Below are 14,181 nucleotides of genomic sequence, written 5' to 3'. Positions count from 1 at the left end.
ATCCCTGAGCTGGGCCATCCTCAGAGCCCCCAGCGCCACTCCATGCGTAGCCTGCACGGTGCCACTGCACGCAGCCTGTTCCAGCCGGACAGCTCCCCTTGCGGCCCTGACCTGGTGTCCCCCGAATGTGCTCTTAGGAGGCAGGTCAAAGCCACGTGTTAGGTTAGAAACAAGTTTCGACTTGTTTACTCTCCTCTTAGAAACCCCATTTTCCTACCCTTGTAATCGTCCTAAGGCTCTACACATTAAAATTAGAATAGTAAATGCCAGTTTACTTAATCTCATGGCAAGAGATGAGAATGAACCAGCACTGACAGTGGGCCTACTGTGTGCCCGCACTGTGAGACACCCCTTAGTCCGTCTGGGGGTGGACCAGGGGTCAGGCCAGTCTGAATCCCGGAGGATAAGCTGGCCCGGGACAGACTGGGAGCTGCAAGTCAAGAAGGGGCCTTAGAGAGCATGGCCGCCCTTAGCCTGGGAGTCTGGGGGACAGAGCGGTCATTCCTGTCTCATAAAGGCCTTTCATGGATAAGTGTCCATGAGGAACTTAAGTGCCCAACTCTTTGAACTCTTTCCCTAAGAAGGGGGGCTCAATGTCTGCCATCATCTCCCCATACCCCCCAGGATTCGGCTCCCTAGCGCCCCCTCCAGGCCTGGCACATGCTGGGCCCGAGTCTCCCGCCCTTGCTTGGACCCTTCAGGTCTCTGGGCCTGAGCTCCCCCCATGAGGTGCCATCGCCTTGGCGTCAGGCGTTTGCTTGTGCCTAGCCCTCGGGCGGGAACTCGACATGCTTTTGTGAAAGCAACGAATAAGGTTGAGTTGCCCAGGATCTTGACGCAAGCAGACGCCCCACGCCCGTGACAGTGCAGGTCCCTTCAGACCCCTGTACACACACAATCCCTCTGTCCCCATGACATCCTGTGCCCACTCATTCTTAACTGATCAGGATGGCTGTTTTGAGCAAAGCTCTCGATACCTCAGGGGCCCAGTTTCCCTGTCTGGAAAATAACGACCGCGTTCCTGGCTTCTCAACTCTCTCTGGGACGTCTGGAGAACTAAGTTAAGTTCAGAGTGCCTGAAACTCCTTGGGTCTATGGCAGACTCCGGGAAAAGGTGAAATCCCTGGGTTTCAGGGCCAGCTCTGCCCCTGTTCTGGGGCGAGTCGCTTCCCCTCCCCGGGACTCCGATTTGTCAGCCGTAGGAAAGGGTGTTGGGCCAGAGGCCCCTCCGGCACGCTCAGCCTGAACTGCACCTGACCTTGTGGATTCCCTGCGATGCTAGAGAGGATCTGAGATGACGTGGGATTCTGGGGACACCTGTGAGACCCACACCAACCCGCAGGCCCTGAGCCTTTCCTGCCCGCTGTGTGGCTGCCCCTCTCATCCGGGGTCCCTTCCTCGTCTCCCCTCTCAGACAGCACCCGATCTCTCCCTCCCCCAGGAAGCCTTTGCAGGATAGAGATGGTGAGGACTCCTAGAGGCTGGTCGCTTCTCCTGAGCTTTCTGGGGCTTCCCGCTCTGGCTACCACCCAGCAGCCTCACAGGGCCCGGAGTTTGTCCTCCTTGGGCCTCCGGGGCTGCGTGTCCACCTGCCCAGCCCTGCCTGGATTCCTGGGCCTCCACGGCTCCCTTGACTTCGGTCACACCCTCCCACACAGGGACACCTGACTCGCAGTGGCAGGAGCCGACAGGGAAGTGGGAGAGGAAGAGAGGCTCTGAAAGGAGGGAGGAGGGAGTGGAAACCAGAAGGCCCAGCCACCTGCCCGCCCCCACCCCGATTCCTCCCTGTCCCTCACCCCCTGGCCCTGCCATCCCCCTGGTGCTGGCTCCACCAGGACGGCCCGTGACTCAGCCCTCTGGCACGGGCCACCCCGACATCCGCACCCTGTGGTGGTGACGCTTCGAGCCCCATGGGCTCCACCCTGGCCTGGGACACCTACTTGTGCTCGCCATCTCTGCCTCCCTTGGTCTTCTCTTTGCCTTTGCTGAGCAGGGAGAAGAAACGAGGAGACAAGGGATGCGTGTGAGAGGGTGTGGACCAGAGGTGCTTGCAGACTTAGCCCCTGGCCTGCTGATGCCCAGCTCCCCGGGGGCCTCCTTTCCCAGAGTCCCTCGCCCCCAGCCTCTCTCTTCAGCGTACCTGAGCCTGCAGGGCAGGGTTCTGACAGGGCTGGGGAGAGAGGGACCTGGAACCCTGGTGAGGGCAGGGGCCTCCGGTGTCAGCTGGTCTCCTCCACCCCCGGGACCTAGAGACCTCTGGATATGGGTCACAGCTGCCTCAGGGAGCTCAGTTAGAGGAGCCTGGCCGCCCTCCAGGCCTGAGCCACCCTACTCCTCCTGGGTCCTCCAGTGGGCAGGTAGGTGCGCTCTTGTGTGAAGGGTGCCCCGAGGGGCCCTGAGAAGAAAGCCGGGCCAGGCAGGCTCTGGGCGTGCAAAAGCGAGTGAGCTATTGCTCCCAGGCCCAGAGCGGGGCAAGAGTGGCGCTCCTCTCCCACTTTACGGAGGCTTCCAGAAACCCTTCTGGAATGTTCTCTCAGTGCTTTCCTGATGCTGTGCCAATGAGGGTAAAGACAAGAAAGCGAGGAACAGTAAGCAGTTCCTTTCTCTCCCCACACTCTGTCCTGTCACAGCCTTGCCCAGGCGAACAAGACCTCACAGTCCAACAGCTCAGGGCCCAGAGGCCCGGGCAGACGGCGGCTGGAGCCCAGCTTTGGTTGGTCGTCCTTCCACTACGCTGGCTAGTGAGTCTGTGACCCTTTCCGAAGGTCTCGGGTGCCGCTGTTGGCTGAGACCACTGAGCAGAGGATGGGGAAAGGGCACTGACCGTCTCAGCAGCCCCGCTCCGGCCCTGGGCTGGCTGGGCCCGGGCGGGTCAGGCATCGGCCGCCACTGGGACCCGCTGAGAGCGTGTGGGGCACGGGCTCCAAGGAGCTTTCGAGAATCGGGGCTGAGTGGGAGGTTTGCTGGCCTCACCTTAGTCCTGGCAGGGCCGCCTTCCTCTGACTTACTGATGCAGGTCTTAAGGGAATTTTGTTTGCTTGTTAGTGTTTTTTAAAGAATGCTCTACTGTCCTGGCTGGCGTAGCTCAGTGGATTGAGCGCGGGCTGCGAACCAAAGTGTCACAGGTTCGATTCCCAGTCAGAATACATGCCTGGGTTGCAGGCCACAGCCCCTAGCAACCGCACATTGATGTTTCTCTCTCTCTCTTTCTCCCTCCCTTCCCTCTAAAAATAAAAATAAATAAAATCTTAAAAAAAGAATGCTCTACCCCTGAAAAGTTCGAAAATCTCTGCAGCAGAGGAGCCGGAATGGGAGCTGTATTACCTGGCAGAGGGCGAGGGCGGGCGGGAGGGTGGAATTTGGGTAGCTGAGGGATAAAACAGGACGCTTTTCCTCTGTCCCCAGAGGGGTTTGCTCTGAAACCGCAGACGGGCGTCAGGCTGGCCCAGTGAGGGGCTTCTCGGCACACGGCAGGCTGCGGGTACCTCGGGTACCCGCAACCCGCGCACAGCACACGCCCCCCGGCACTTGGCCACCCCACGCCCTCCTCACACACTCCGGGCCGCTGGGCCAGCAGAGGGGCTGCACTCGGGCCCACCCTCTGGGCGTGGAAAGAAGAAAAAAGGTAAAGGACTCCCTGTGAGGAAAGAATGCCCTCATGATTTTACCACAGCCACTGATCTGACTACGACCGACATCAGTACTAAGGTTCCGTGTGAGAACTCTAACGCGCCCTTGTCATATCGAGTCCATCCATCTCACAAGGCAGATGTCACCGCTGCCCTACTTTCCTAAGGAGGGAGCTGAGGCCCGGCTCGCCCTCAGTCACTCAGCCACAGCAGTGGGGGTAGCACGTGACCCCAAGGCGTTCCTTGTCGCTAGGGGACCTCTTCGTGCAGCCCTGGACAGGCCTGAGTTTTCCCCCAGAGTCTGCATCGTGTTTTACTGTCGCGGCCCAGCTGGGGAAGCTCCATTCCTCGGCCGGCGCTCTCTCTCTGTGGCCACTCGGCCTTCCTTCATCCCCCATCCCCGGGGCTCCGTGTGCACCGTTAAGAGCAGCCACAGGGCTGAGGATCAGCATGGCACCCGCTGGGGGAATCTAGAGTTTGCTGGTACCCAAGTGCTTCATGGTGCCAGGTGGGCCTCAGGTGGGCACTCGGCCCTGGATGGGGGATGGAGGGGACCCCAACCCCAGGTGAAGCGGCTGGGTTTGGGAGGAGTCTGCTGAGCACTGCTTCACCCCACATTTCCAACGTGACCCTGACTCTGGCTCCTCCCAGCTGTTTGGGGGCTACTGCACCCCTGGAGTGCAGCCCAGTGAAGGGGTGGGAGGGCAGAGGGGGGCAGAGGAGCTGGTAAAGCAGCACGCCTGGGGTGAGTCTGGGTGTGTCACCGTGTGCACACACACACACACCTGTGCACACCCCAGGGCACCGACCTGATGCGATTCTCTGCCGGAGCCCCAGCCCCGCATACGTGCCCCGCTGCCCTCCGGCCCCAGGCGTAGGAGGGAGGTACCTGGCTCCCACAGGTCCCCACCAGAGTGAGAGGATGAGCCATAAACAGAACAAGAAGAGTGTTTCCCACTGACCCCCCAAGGTGGGACCCAGCAGAGAGGGGCCCAGCAGGACCCCCCCTGACATTCCCAGGGACACCAGGGAAGGAGAGCTGGGTGGAAGGAGGCGGGACCACGGGGGGCAGGAGGGCCCGGAGGGCGGGGAAAATGAGAGGAGAGAGCCAAGAATCCAGGGAATCCACGGGAACGCCCCAAGTCGCTAGAGGGCAGTTGCAAGATAAACGCTGGGGCTCCTCTCTCTGTCCTCTCTCAGATGTGGCTCCAGGGTGGCGGCGGCGGCGGCAGCAGAGCCCAGAGAGCAGCTGTGTGTGCAGCTCCCTGGCCTCACATAGCGGGAGCATGTGTGTGTGTGTGCGTGTGTGTACTGAATCTGTCTTCGGAGATCAAGGTGGATATATACAGACATGCAAGGGCCCAGAGCCCCTGTTTTGCATGTCCAAGAGCAAAGCGCCCATGGGCTTGGTGACTCATCCCGTCTCTGAAATTCTGAGAGCCCGAGAGGAGGGGGAAACCCTGCGATGAGGGACACCCCTCTCGGGCCCAGGGCCGCTGTGAAGCTCCAGCTGGGGGCCGAGTTTGTTCGAGGAGCCCTTGGTGTAGCGTGGGGTGCCCAGAGCTGAGGAGAAGCTCCATTCACACCCTGGCCCACTCTTGAAGGACTCAGGGAGGGCCTGGCTCGGCACTGGCTGAGCCGCAGCTGCCCAGGTGGGGGCCCTCTTGACCGTCCTGCACTCCCAGAGATTGCCCTCCCCCGCAGGATCCAGAGTATCCCCCAGGATGTCGGAGTTGGAGGCGAGCCAGGATGCTCAACCCATTCCTGTTGCTGGCCCAGAGGGGTCAGTGACTTGCCCAGAGTCACTCAGCTAGTCAGTGGCAGTCGGGATGGGACTTAAGGGAACTCAGCTCCCCTGATTCAGAGCCAGTGCTCCTCTTCCTGCAGTTGGTGGCCCTTGTGTGGCTTCCAATCCTGCCCCCAGAAAGCCCTTTCTCAGAGCCCACCTGCAGTCTCAGCCTGCTGCCAAGCTCTTTCCTACAAGGGACAGGGGATGGGTACCAGATGGCACCTTTTGAGTCAACATCCCTGGCTCCCCACCAGATTCCTGACCCTCTGATTGTTCAGCTGCCAAGAGCCTGTCAGCAGCCCTTCCCTGGGGCAGCACTCGGCACCCCAGTGACAACCTGTCCCTCCCTCATCCCGTTGGCTCCCCCGACAACGACAACGACAACAACGTTGTTCTGGGCCCTGTTTTACAGGTGGGAGGAGATGGGAGACAGAATGTGGCTGGCCGAGGGTCACAAGGCTAGTGAGAGGCGGAGCTGGGACTCAGACCTGGGTCTCCTGAGGCCAATACACACACTCCCCCCGCCCCCCCCCCCACCATCCTGGAGTCTAAGGAGGGCGGGCTCCCAGCTGGCGCCCCTCCTCACAGGTGCCTGAAGTCAAAGGTCGGGGCATTTGACCTCATTAGTATTACTCCCCAGCAGCCCCCCGGGTTTCTTAGGCTCCTGTCTGTGTGCGTGTGTCTGCGGTTGTGTGTGTGTTGGGTGGGGGGAGCGGTTCAAGTGCAAAGAAGGAAAACATGTGTCCAATAAAAGTATCAAATTCAGTTCCGCTAATTTAGAATAAGTGTGTTTTGGGGACAGGAACTAAATGAATTTTCCGTGGAAAAGAAAGGGTGGCGGGAGGGTGGAGGGAGATGACTGCAGTGGGAGGGGCATCTCCCTCTCTCTGAGCCCGCCCCCTCCTCAGAAGGGCCCTCCCCTCACCTGCAGCTCACCCATTCTCCCTGGTGACCTTGGCGCCTACACGTAGTTCAGTAGCCCAGATTCTGTCTCTCCGGGCTCTGAGAGGAATATATTGTGTTTCCTTTTTTTTTCTTTTTTTTTAAATACATTTGGAAAGCACAGGCCTGGACACAGCTTCCTGTCACATGCATGGCAGGACATCTGCAGGTGTGAATTCTGGACACTGAAGGTGTCAGCGAGTGTTCTCGACAGAGGACAGTCTGGGTCCCAGCCAGGACCCCTGGCTGCACTCCGGCAGGAGGGGCCACCTGGCCTGGGCTTTCACTCGGCGGGGGCGGAGGCCTGGCTGCCAGGGCTGGTCTGGCACCGCTGGGTCTTGACCAGAGAGATCAGGCCTCCCTGTCAGCTTCCCCCCCTCTGTGAGGGGGCAGGGGCCAGCCACCCTGCACCTCCCCGCTGACTTCCAGAGCAGGGGGTTGCTGCAGAAACACCTTCCCCCGCTTACATGTCTTTCCAGTAACTCAGCCCTGTTCTCTTTCAGGCGTAGTCAGGCCCAAAGGGGCCTTTCTGGGGGACCAGGCATGTACCCTGTGTCTTTGGGGACAGCGGGCAGCCAGAGGCCCCAGCCTGTTACCTCCGGAAGCTCTTCTCGCCCGGCGTCCGAGAGCTGGGGCGGGAGCCGGGGAGCAGCCCGTCTGTCTCCTGGCTGTCCTTCTCTTCCTCCTGAAGGGACTCGTCTCCCAGGAAGTCCCCGTCATCCCAGGAGCCCACTGTGCCGTCCGAGGCCTGGTACCGGACCTCCACGCACAGGCTGGTCTGCGGGAGAGAGGCGCGTGGTGAGCAGCTTGGAGGGCAGGAGCAATGGCAGCCCCGCCTGCTCTGCTGCCCTGTGGAGCTGGCAAAGTGCTCGCCCGCCCCGATCTCATGGAGGAAGGCCAGCTGTGTGTTACTCGCCCCCTACTCTCCCACTTAGCAGGTGAGAAAACAGGGGCTCGGAAGGACGAACTCTGCACAGAGTAGTCGGGTCAACCTGTGACAGGCTCCCGCTCTTGGCTCTATTCCTCCCTGTTGCCCAAGGTCAGGGGCCGGTCTGGAGAGTTGACCTTGGACTGGGGGTGGAGTCTTGAGTCCACTGTGTACACAATCAAGAGCATCACTCAGTGTCCCCAGGAGTCCTAAGCATCAGGGCTGCCTGCAGGGAGGCGGGGTGGGGGGGGGCGGGGAGCACCTGCCTGAAGTCGGCTGGCCTCCCCTCACTCCTGAGGCTCCTTGGAGATGCAGGACAGGAGCTGAGTGTGCTCTCCTGGAGATGGTCCCCAGCCCCCGATGCCCTCCAAAGAGGCGGGGTCAGCACTCGTCTGAGCTCGCCTGACCCCCACCCTCCTACCCTGGAAAGGAAGGGCCCTGGGGGTGCCCTGGGATTTCCTCTGGGGGAGAGTGGGCCCCAGCCCTGGGCCCAGGCTGTGCACTGAGGAACCCTGACTGGGCCTCCTGCTCTGTGTCCTCGGGCCGCGCTCCTCCTCTCGGCTCTCGCTTCTCCCCGGGGCACAGGGAGGACTCCCAGTCACTCCCTCAGCCAGCCTGGGTGCTGGGGGCTCCAGGCAGGCCCGCACTTCCTTGTTCCTGACACCCACACGGGCACCCTTCACCCGGTGGGTGGGCCTCCGAATGCCCAGGCTCAGACTCCCCAAGGGAAGCAAAGGGGGCCCACACTTTCTGAACCCTCACTGCGCCAGGCTGTGATATAAACTCACCTAATCTTCTCAGTACTTCAACCTACCCTTCCTGCGCTCAGAGAGGTTTAGTTACTTGCTCTAAGTCACACAGCTGGGGAGTGCTGGAGCTGGACTGGAGCCCAGCCTGGCAGACTCCAAACCCTGTGTCCTTCCCACTGGGCCAGCGCGGGCCTGTGGCTGTGGCCAGGCAGACAGCACTGTGGGAATGTGGTGGCCTGGAATCGGAAGCCCTGCATTCCAGGGCTGACCCTGCTGTTGCTCAGCGGTCTGACCTTGACCGAAGCCATTTTCCATCTAGGATGTCAGGGTCACCTTCATACAATGGGCAGCAGGTGGCTGAATCCCTAAGCATGATTCTAGGAACACAGGGCGTGGGCTGGCTGGCCGCCCCCCGCCCCGCCCACTTCCCCGTTCTCTCTCTCGTCTCACTTCCCCCACTCTGTTCCCTTCCTCCAGGCACCTTGGTTCTCTTCCAAGTCCTCCATTCCCACAGGAACGTAGCATGCTCTGCACCCTGTCTCTCCTCACTGGGGTGACTGACACCCCGGCCCCCTGACTTCAAGGAGCACCCCCTGTCCTCACCTACCAGCAGAGAGAACCACCCGGCTGGGCCAAGCAGAGAGGCCCCAGATGCTCTCCTTGTTCTCAGCAGGGAAGTGTCTTGACACACGAAGGCACCACGGGAAGCTCTGCCCCACACTGACGGTGCCCAGAGGGGGCTCTACCCACTGCAGCTCCCTGGGGCTGCAGTGCTGCTTTCCGAGGCTGTTCTGACGGCTATGACCTAGGGCTGCCCAATACGGGACCTGGGGGAAGGACCCTGGTCCAGATCCATTTTACACATGGGCAGGCTGGGGTCAGGAGATCATGGCTTGTATATTAATTGAGCACTTACTATGTGCTTAGCTGTTCTAAGCGCTTCCTGTGTATTCTTTTAGTCCTCTGAACAATCCTGTAAAGCAGATACTATCACTTTGCTCCCTTTGCAGATGCCATGTCACCTGCCCGAGTCACACAGTTAGTGTGTGGCCTAACTAAGGTTCGTCCTCAGCAGCCGTGTTTCTCGCCACCAAGCCCGTGAGTGGACGTAAATGAACTCAAGGGGGTAGGTGCCTCAGAGCAGAGCCCGGGGTCTGGGCAGGCAGAACGCTTTCTTTCCTTCCCGGGTGAGCATGCGTGTCAGGTGCTGACAGACTGAGCCTTGTCGGTGCACTGGTGCTCATTCAGAAGTGCTAGGATGGGGTGTGACAAATGGAACGGAGGTGAGGTCCCTGTCCTCGCAGAATGGCTGGTCTTAGAGAGGAGCCAAGAGTGTGGTGAGGAAGACCATGCCCTGGAATGGCCAGCAGAGCCCAGCCTGGCCTTCGGATGACCAGGGAGACCCCACTGGTGATTCCTGAGCTGGGTCCGCGTGGAAGGAGCCCTTGGTGGGGAAGGAAGGGTGTCCGCAGTCGCCCTTCTCTTGCACTCTAGAGAAGAGTGGGCTGCTGCGGCGTCCACTTTGGGACAGCAGACAGGGCCACACCCTGAGGGCTCTGGCCTCAGTCACCAGGCAGAGGGACGCTGTCAGAGCCTGACCTGAGTCACCTCTCAATCCAGAAGGAGTGTCCCCAGACCACTCTGTGTGTGGGGAGGAGGCCCCACAATGGGCAAGCCCGGGGACTGGGGGCACACCCACCTTGAGGAGAGCATTGTTGTCGTCAATCAGCGTGTCGGTCACCTCCACGTGGTTCTCCTCCACCACCTTCTGCAGCACCATGCGGAAGGTCCCAATGAGCCTATGAATGGCAGGGGCACATGGCACTTTCAGGTGAAGAGGCCAGAGTGAGGAGCTGACATCCCAAGAGGCTGTGAGTGTCCGGGAAGGAGACGAGAGGGCTGGAGAGAGGGGGACCTGCTCAGACTCCGGGCCGGGGTTGTGGGAGATGGCCTCGGAGCCAGGGCTGCACTTCCAGGAGGGCGTGCAACCCCCGACAACGGTGTGTGGTGTATGCATGGGCCCGAGTTCCTGGGGGAGCCCGAGGGCAGTGAGCCCCCAGTGGGATGGTCACAGACTAGGAGACAGCGTAGAATGGCACAGCCTTTAGCCCCTCGGGTATGTGGAATCGGGGTTCAGCTGAGCCCCTGCAGAGCAGCTGCCAGATGTCCAGCACAGAGGCTGCTGGGGAAGGAACGGAGGCTCCTGTACACATGAGCCACTCTTCCACGTGGCTCGTGGAAGAGTGGCTCGAGCCTGTGACCAGCGTCCCTGCCCCCACGACACCACTGGCTCACTGGACCCTGTTTCATCTGTAGTGATGCCCGCACCGCCATTCTGCAACATCTTCCAGAGGGAGGACACATCTGCTTGCGGGACCCCCATCCCCCCAGGGGAGAGGCAGCACAGGGCTGTGAGGAGCCCAGATCTGGAGTCAGAGGCACTGGATTTGCAACCCAGCTCTGCCTCTTACCAGCCAGTCACCCAGCCCCAGTTCTCTCCGAAGATGAGCTAACAACCCCTCCTTGAAAGAGCAGTCGTTTACAGGATGGCAGTCCTGTAACCCTCCGTGCCAAATGTGTCACATCTGGGTGCCCGGCACACAGCACTGCAAACGCAGCCCGGGTGTCATGGGGGTGGGGCACCGTGCCCCACACTGTGCGTGTCTCCGGGGCCCCACACTATGTGTGTCTCTGGGCCCCACACTGTGCGTGTCTCCAGGGCAGTGCTTTGTTTTCTGTTTCTGGCCTCTATGTGACACTTCGGGCGCACTGGCGACCCCAATATCTGCTGGCTGAGTTAATGAACAGCAGTGGGACCCCCATCAATGCCGACGGAGTCGCCTCGAACTCCGTTGCACCCTGCGGTCTGAAGGCTCGTGCTCTGGGGGAGAACGGGGACTCAGAGGGACGTCCTCGCGGGGCAGCTCCACGTGTGGTCGGTGAACACAGACACCCCATTTCCGGGCGAAGGGACGAAAGCTGAGGAGGGCCCCCACAGCGCGTGAGCACTGGATGGGGCTCCGGGTCCTCTGGCGCTGCCCTCGATTTACAGAGGAGACAGGTGAGGTGGAGAGAAAACAGGAGAAGATGCAGCGCATTAATGGCAGGTCCGGGTGAGGGGAGGTATCGGGCCGATTCCCACTTAACGGGCACGGCGTCCACGTGGGAGCAGCCATGCCGGGTGACCAAGAAGGGCTTCCCTTTGGAGCCCAGAGTCCCGCCTGCCAGCTCACCCTCCCTCCCTGAGGGCACAACTGTTCATACCATTCCTCCCCGCTGCAGCCTGGCACGGCTCCTAGCAGCTTCTCAGCCCTAGCCCTGCCTTAAGGCTTCCCCCCAGCTCAGGCAGTGCACAGAGAGGAGCACCCGCCCACCTGGGGATTGGGGGACCCGAAGCCATTGCCCCGAGTCTCCTTGTGTCCTTCTAGAGTGAAGGAGGTGGGCTCGTAGCGTCTGATCTGTGCGGACACTCTATCAGCAGACTGCAGGTGTGAAGGAATGCTCTGGCCTTTCTGCAGCCTCCCCTCTTCCCGTCCCAAGTCAGTGGGTCAGACATCGGCATGCACAGACTCGTCTGCAGGGCCTGTTAAAGCACAGGTGGCCGGGGGCCCACCCCTGCCCGGTTGCGCTGGCAAGTGTTTCATGACTGGCTGGGGGAGGGGAAGGGCAGGCCTGACCTGTAGCTTTTGCAACTGCTCACCCCCACCCCGCCCCCCTGGCCCCAAGCCCGGCCAATTTCAGGCTTCCTACAGGAGGTTGCCGAGCGCAGAGTTGGGAGAGACTCACACCCAGCACCTCCACTCTCGGGAGCTGGTAGGATCCAGCTCCAGCTCACCCCCCGCCCCACCTCAGGGCATCTGATTCAGAGGTGGGTGGGGCTGGAGAATGTGTGTTTCTGCTGCCGCTGCAGCAGCTGATGGCAAGGGAGAGGGGGAACCATGCTGAGAATTCTTGTTCTACGGCTGCTCTTTGCTGACTGGAACTTCAGGCTGTTTTAGTCCCACTAGGAGCCGTAAGGCACCCGATGAACTCAGTGACATCCTTCCCTAGCAGGTGCCCCAGAGGACAAGCAGAGATGCTGCAATGTGACAAGACACCCCCAGGGGGCAGGGTGGAGCTATTCCCCCACCAGAGCTCAGAGAAGCCTCTGGTGCCTCCCAGCCTTAACTAAGGTCGTGTCTCAGACTTTTAGACTCCAGAGGGACCCAAGAGGAGGGCTTGCCCAGCGTTCTGTTAGGAAGGAGTCCCTTAAACACCCTCCTGACACACGCTCTCAGCCCCTGCCTGGCACCCACCCCCGTGGGTTCCCACCGTTCAGCAGCTACTCTGACAGCTAGTCCATGCTGCCACTGCTTTTGTCACACAGGAAGCCCAGGTCCGCCTTCTGGCAACCCCCGCCCTCCCTGCCCCTCAAGCCCTGACCCAAGCCTCCCCAGGCACACACAGACTAGGGCCGCCCCTAAGGGGAGGCAGCATAGACGGTGCAAAGAGCATGCGCTCTGGAGTCAGACCGAGTGGGGTCTAAGGCGGGGTCCACCACCTGACAGCTGTGTGACTTGGGCCAGTTCCCTAAGCTCTCTGAGCCTTGCTTTTTATCCATCTCCCCAAAGGAGGTGATGGCATTCGCTTTGCTGTGCTGTGTGGCCGGGAGAGCACTCCAGTGAAACTCCTCTAACACCACACACTCGGCTGTCTGTCAGCCCCTTCTCCGCCGCAGGGGGCGTGCTGCCGGTGGTTTGTGCAGGGCTGGCTTCCTCTGCGGGATGGGCGTTGGGGGCAGAGGCACAGCCTCACAGAGCCGGGCCCAGAGGGTGGGGCTGGACACCAGCGTGGCAGAGAGAATAAGCTTGTTACCCCCACCCCTTAACAGGGGAGTTTTAACTCCTAACAGGGACCCCCAACTTCCATCAAACAAAGATAAAAAATAGTATTCTTTGAAATGGGCAATAGATACTGTCTCAGTGTTATGTAAAGTATGAAGAAGAGCATTTTATAAACCTTCGCTCTTCCTGCAGGTCTGCAAATGTGCCGTCTAAGCAGAAACGATGCTCGCTGTGAAAACGCAGCTTCCAAACACGCGCCTCAGTCCTCAGCACTGCTTTCAAAGAAATGGGCCCTTCAGTCCCCTCCACAGACAGGAGGGGAGCCCTGACTTCGGGGTGCACGGTGACTCCCCAGGCAACCCCTCCCAGCCCGGTTGCCCTTTGTCCAGTCTGGCTGCAAACTCAGTGGGCTCTGCCTGTTGCGTCTCCTCCTCGGAGTGGGGGAGCTCGGAACAGCTGCCTGGGAGGGCAGGGCCCAGGAGGCCTGGGTGGGCAGGGCCCAGGAGGCCTGGGTGGAGGACCCTGCTGTGTGACCCTGGGCCAGGGCCCTCTCTGGGCTTCAATTTCCTTCGTCTGTTAGGCAAAGGAGCTGGGGCCCAACCTTCGCTCCTCTGACAGCCTCCTTTATGGGACCCACCCAGGGTCCCCACCACAAAGAGGGCATCCCCTAAAGAGCTCACAGCTGCCCAGGGGGCCAGGCTGGCCCCCAGGGAGGACTCCCCAGGGATCAGCCATCAGGGAGTAGCCTCAGGCACACGCCAGCCTGCAGACTGACCACAATGGAGCTGCAACCAGGCACCGGGACCTGTCAATAATTCATTGCCTTCCCCCCGGGAGCTGGTGTCAGGTGCCCACGGTGGCCAGGCCTCCACCGCTGCCCTGGCTCCTGAATTATTCAGGACCCCGGAGACCGGTACCTGGGTCAGGCCATCCCCCCAGGGTCCTGGATAGGCAGGGGAAGCTCGAGACCCTCTGGACCCAACACCTCATCCTCACAGGGAAGTCCAAGGCTCCTGAAGGAGGGCTTGACTCAAAACGGGGCTGAGCCGAGCCCACCGGGGGGCCCCCTGGCCCTGACCAGGACCCTTTCTCCCTTCACTCCCCGTTTCTTCCTCCTCCCAGCAGCCCCTGGGACTGCTCACTGGGTGAGGGGCCCGTTTTCCAAGCCGCCCTCCACTTCCAGCCAAATCAGTTCCGTTTCTCACACAGGCCTCCTTTACCTCCGTGTCCCCCAAGGCATCCGTCATGGGACCGGGCTCTTTCCCTGAAGTGCCCTGAACCCTTCGGAAGAGAGCGGCCCCCAGACCCTCCCAGCCCTGCA

General features: G+C 60.8%; 1 protein-coding gene across 2 annotated transcripts in view; it reads right to left on the bottom strand.

The window, feature by feature from the left end:
• OTOF (otoferlin) overlaps positions 1 to 14,181 on the bottom strand; it is an 86,720-nt gene that overhangs the window by 41,563 nt on the left and 30,976 nt on the right. The window contains exons 4-6 of one of the 2 annotated variants that reach the window (XM_045844423.1): positions 9,737 to 9,836; positions 6,957 to 7,138; positions 1,941 to 1,985 (exon numbers count right to left, since the gene is read on the bottom strand). In XM_045844423.1, the coding sequence (XP_045700379.1) occupies positions 1,941 to 1,985; positions 6,957 to 7,138; positions 9,737 to 9,836 (327 nt within the window). The remainder of the gene's footprint in view (positions 1 to 1,940; positions 1,986 to 6,956; positions 7,139 to 9,736; positions 9,837 to 14,181) is intronic. The other variant, XM_045844422.1, reaches the window with a different exon arrangement.

This window comes from Phyllostomus hastatus, unplaced genomic scaffold (genome assembly GCF_019186645.2).
Source record: "Phyllostomus hastatus isolate PE091 unplaced genomic scaffold, TTU_PhHast_1.1 phas_contig_402, whole genome shotgun sequence".
NCBI classification, from domain to species: Eukaryota; Metazoa; Chordata; class Mammalia; order Chiroptera; family Phyllostomidae; genus Phyllostomus; species Phyllostomus hastatus.
Note: the sequence above shows the minus strand (reverse complement) of the source record. Positions and strands in the feature narration are given on the sequence as shown.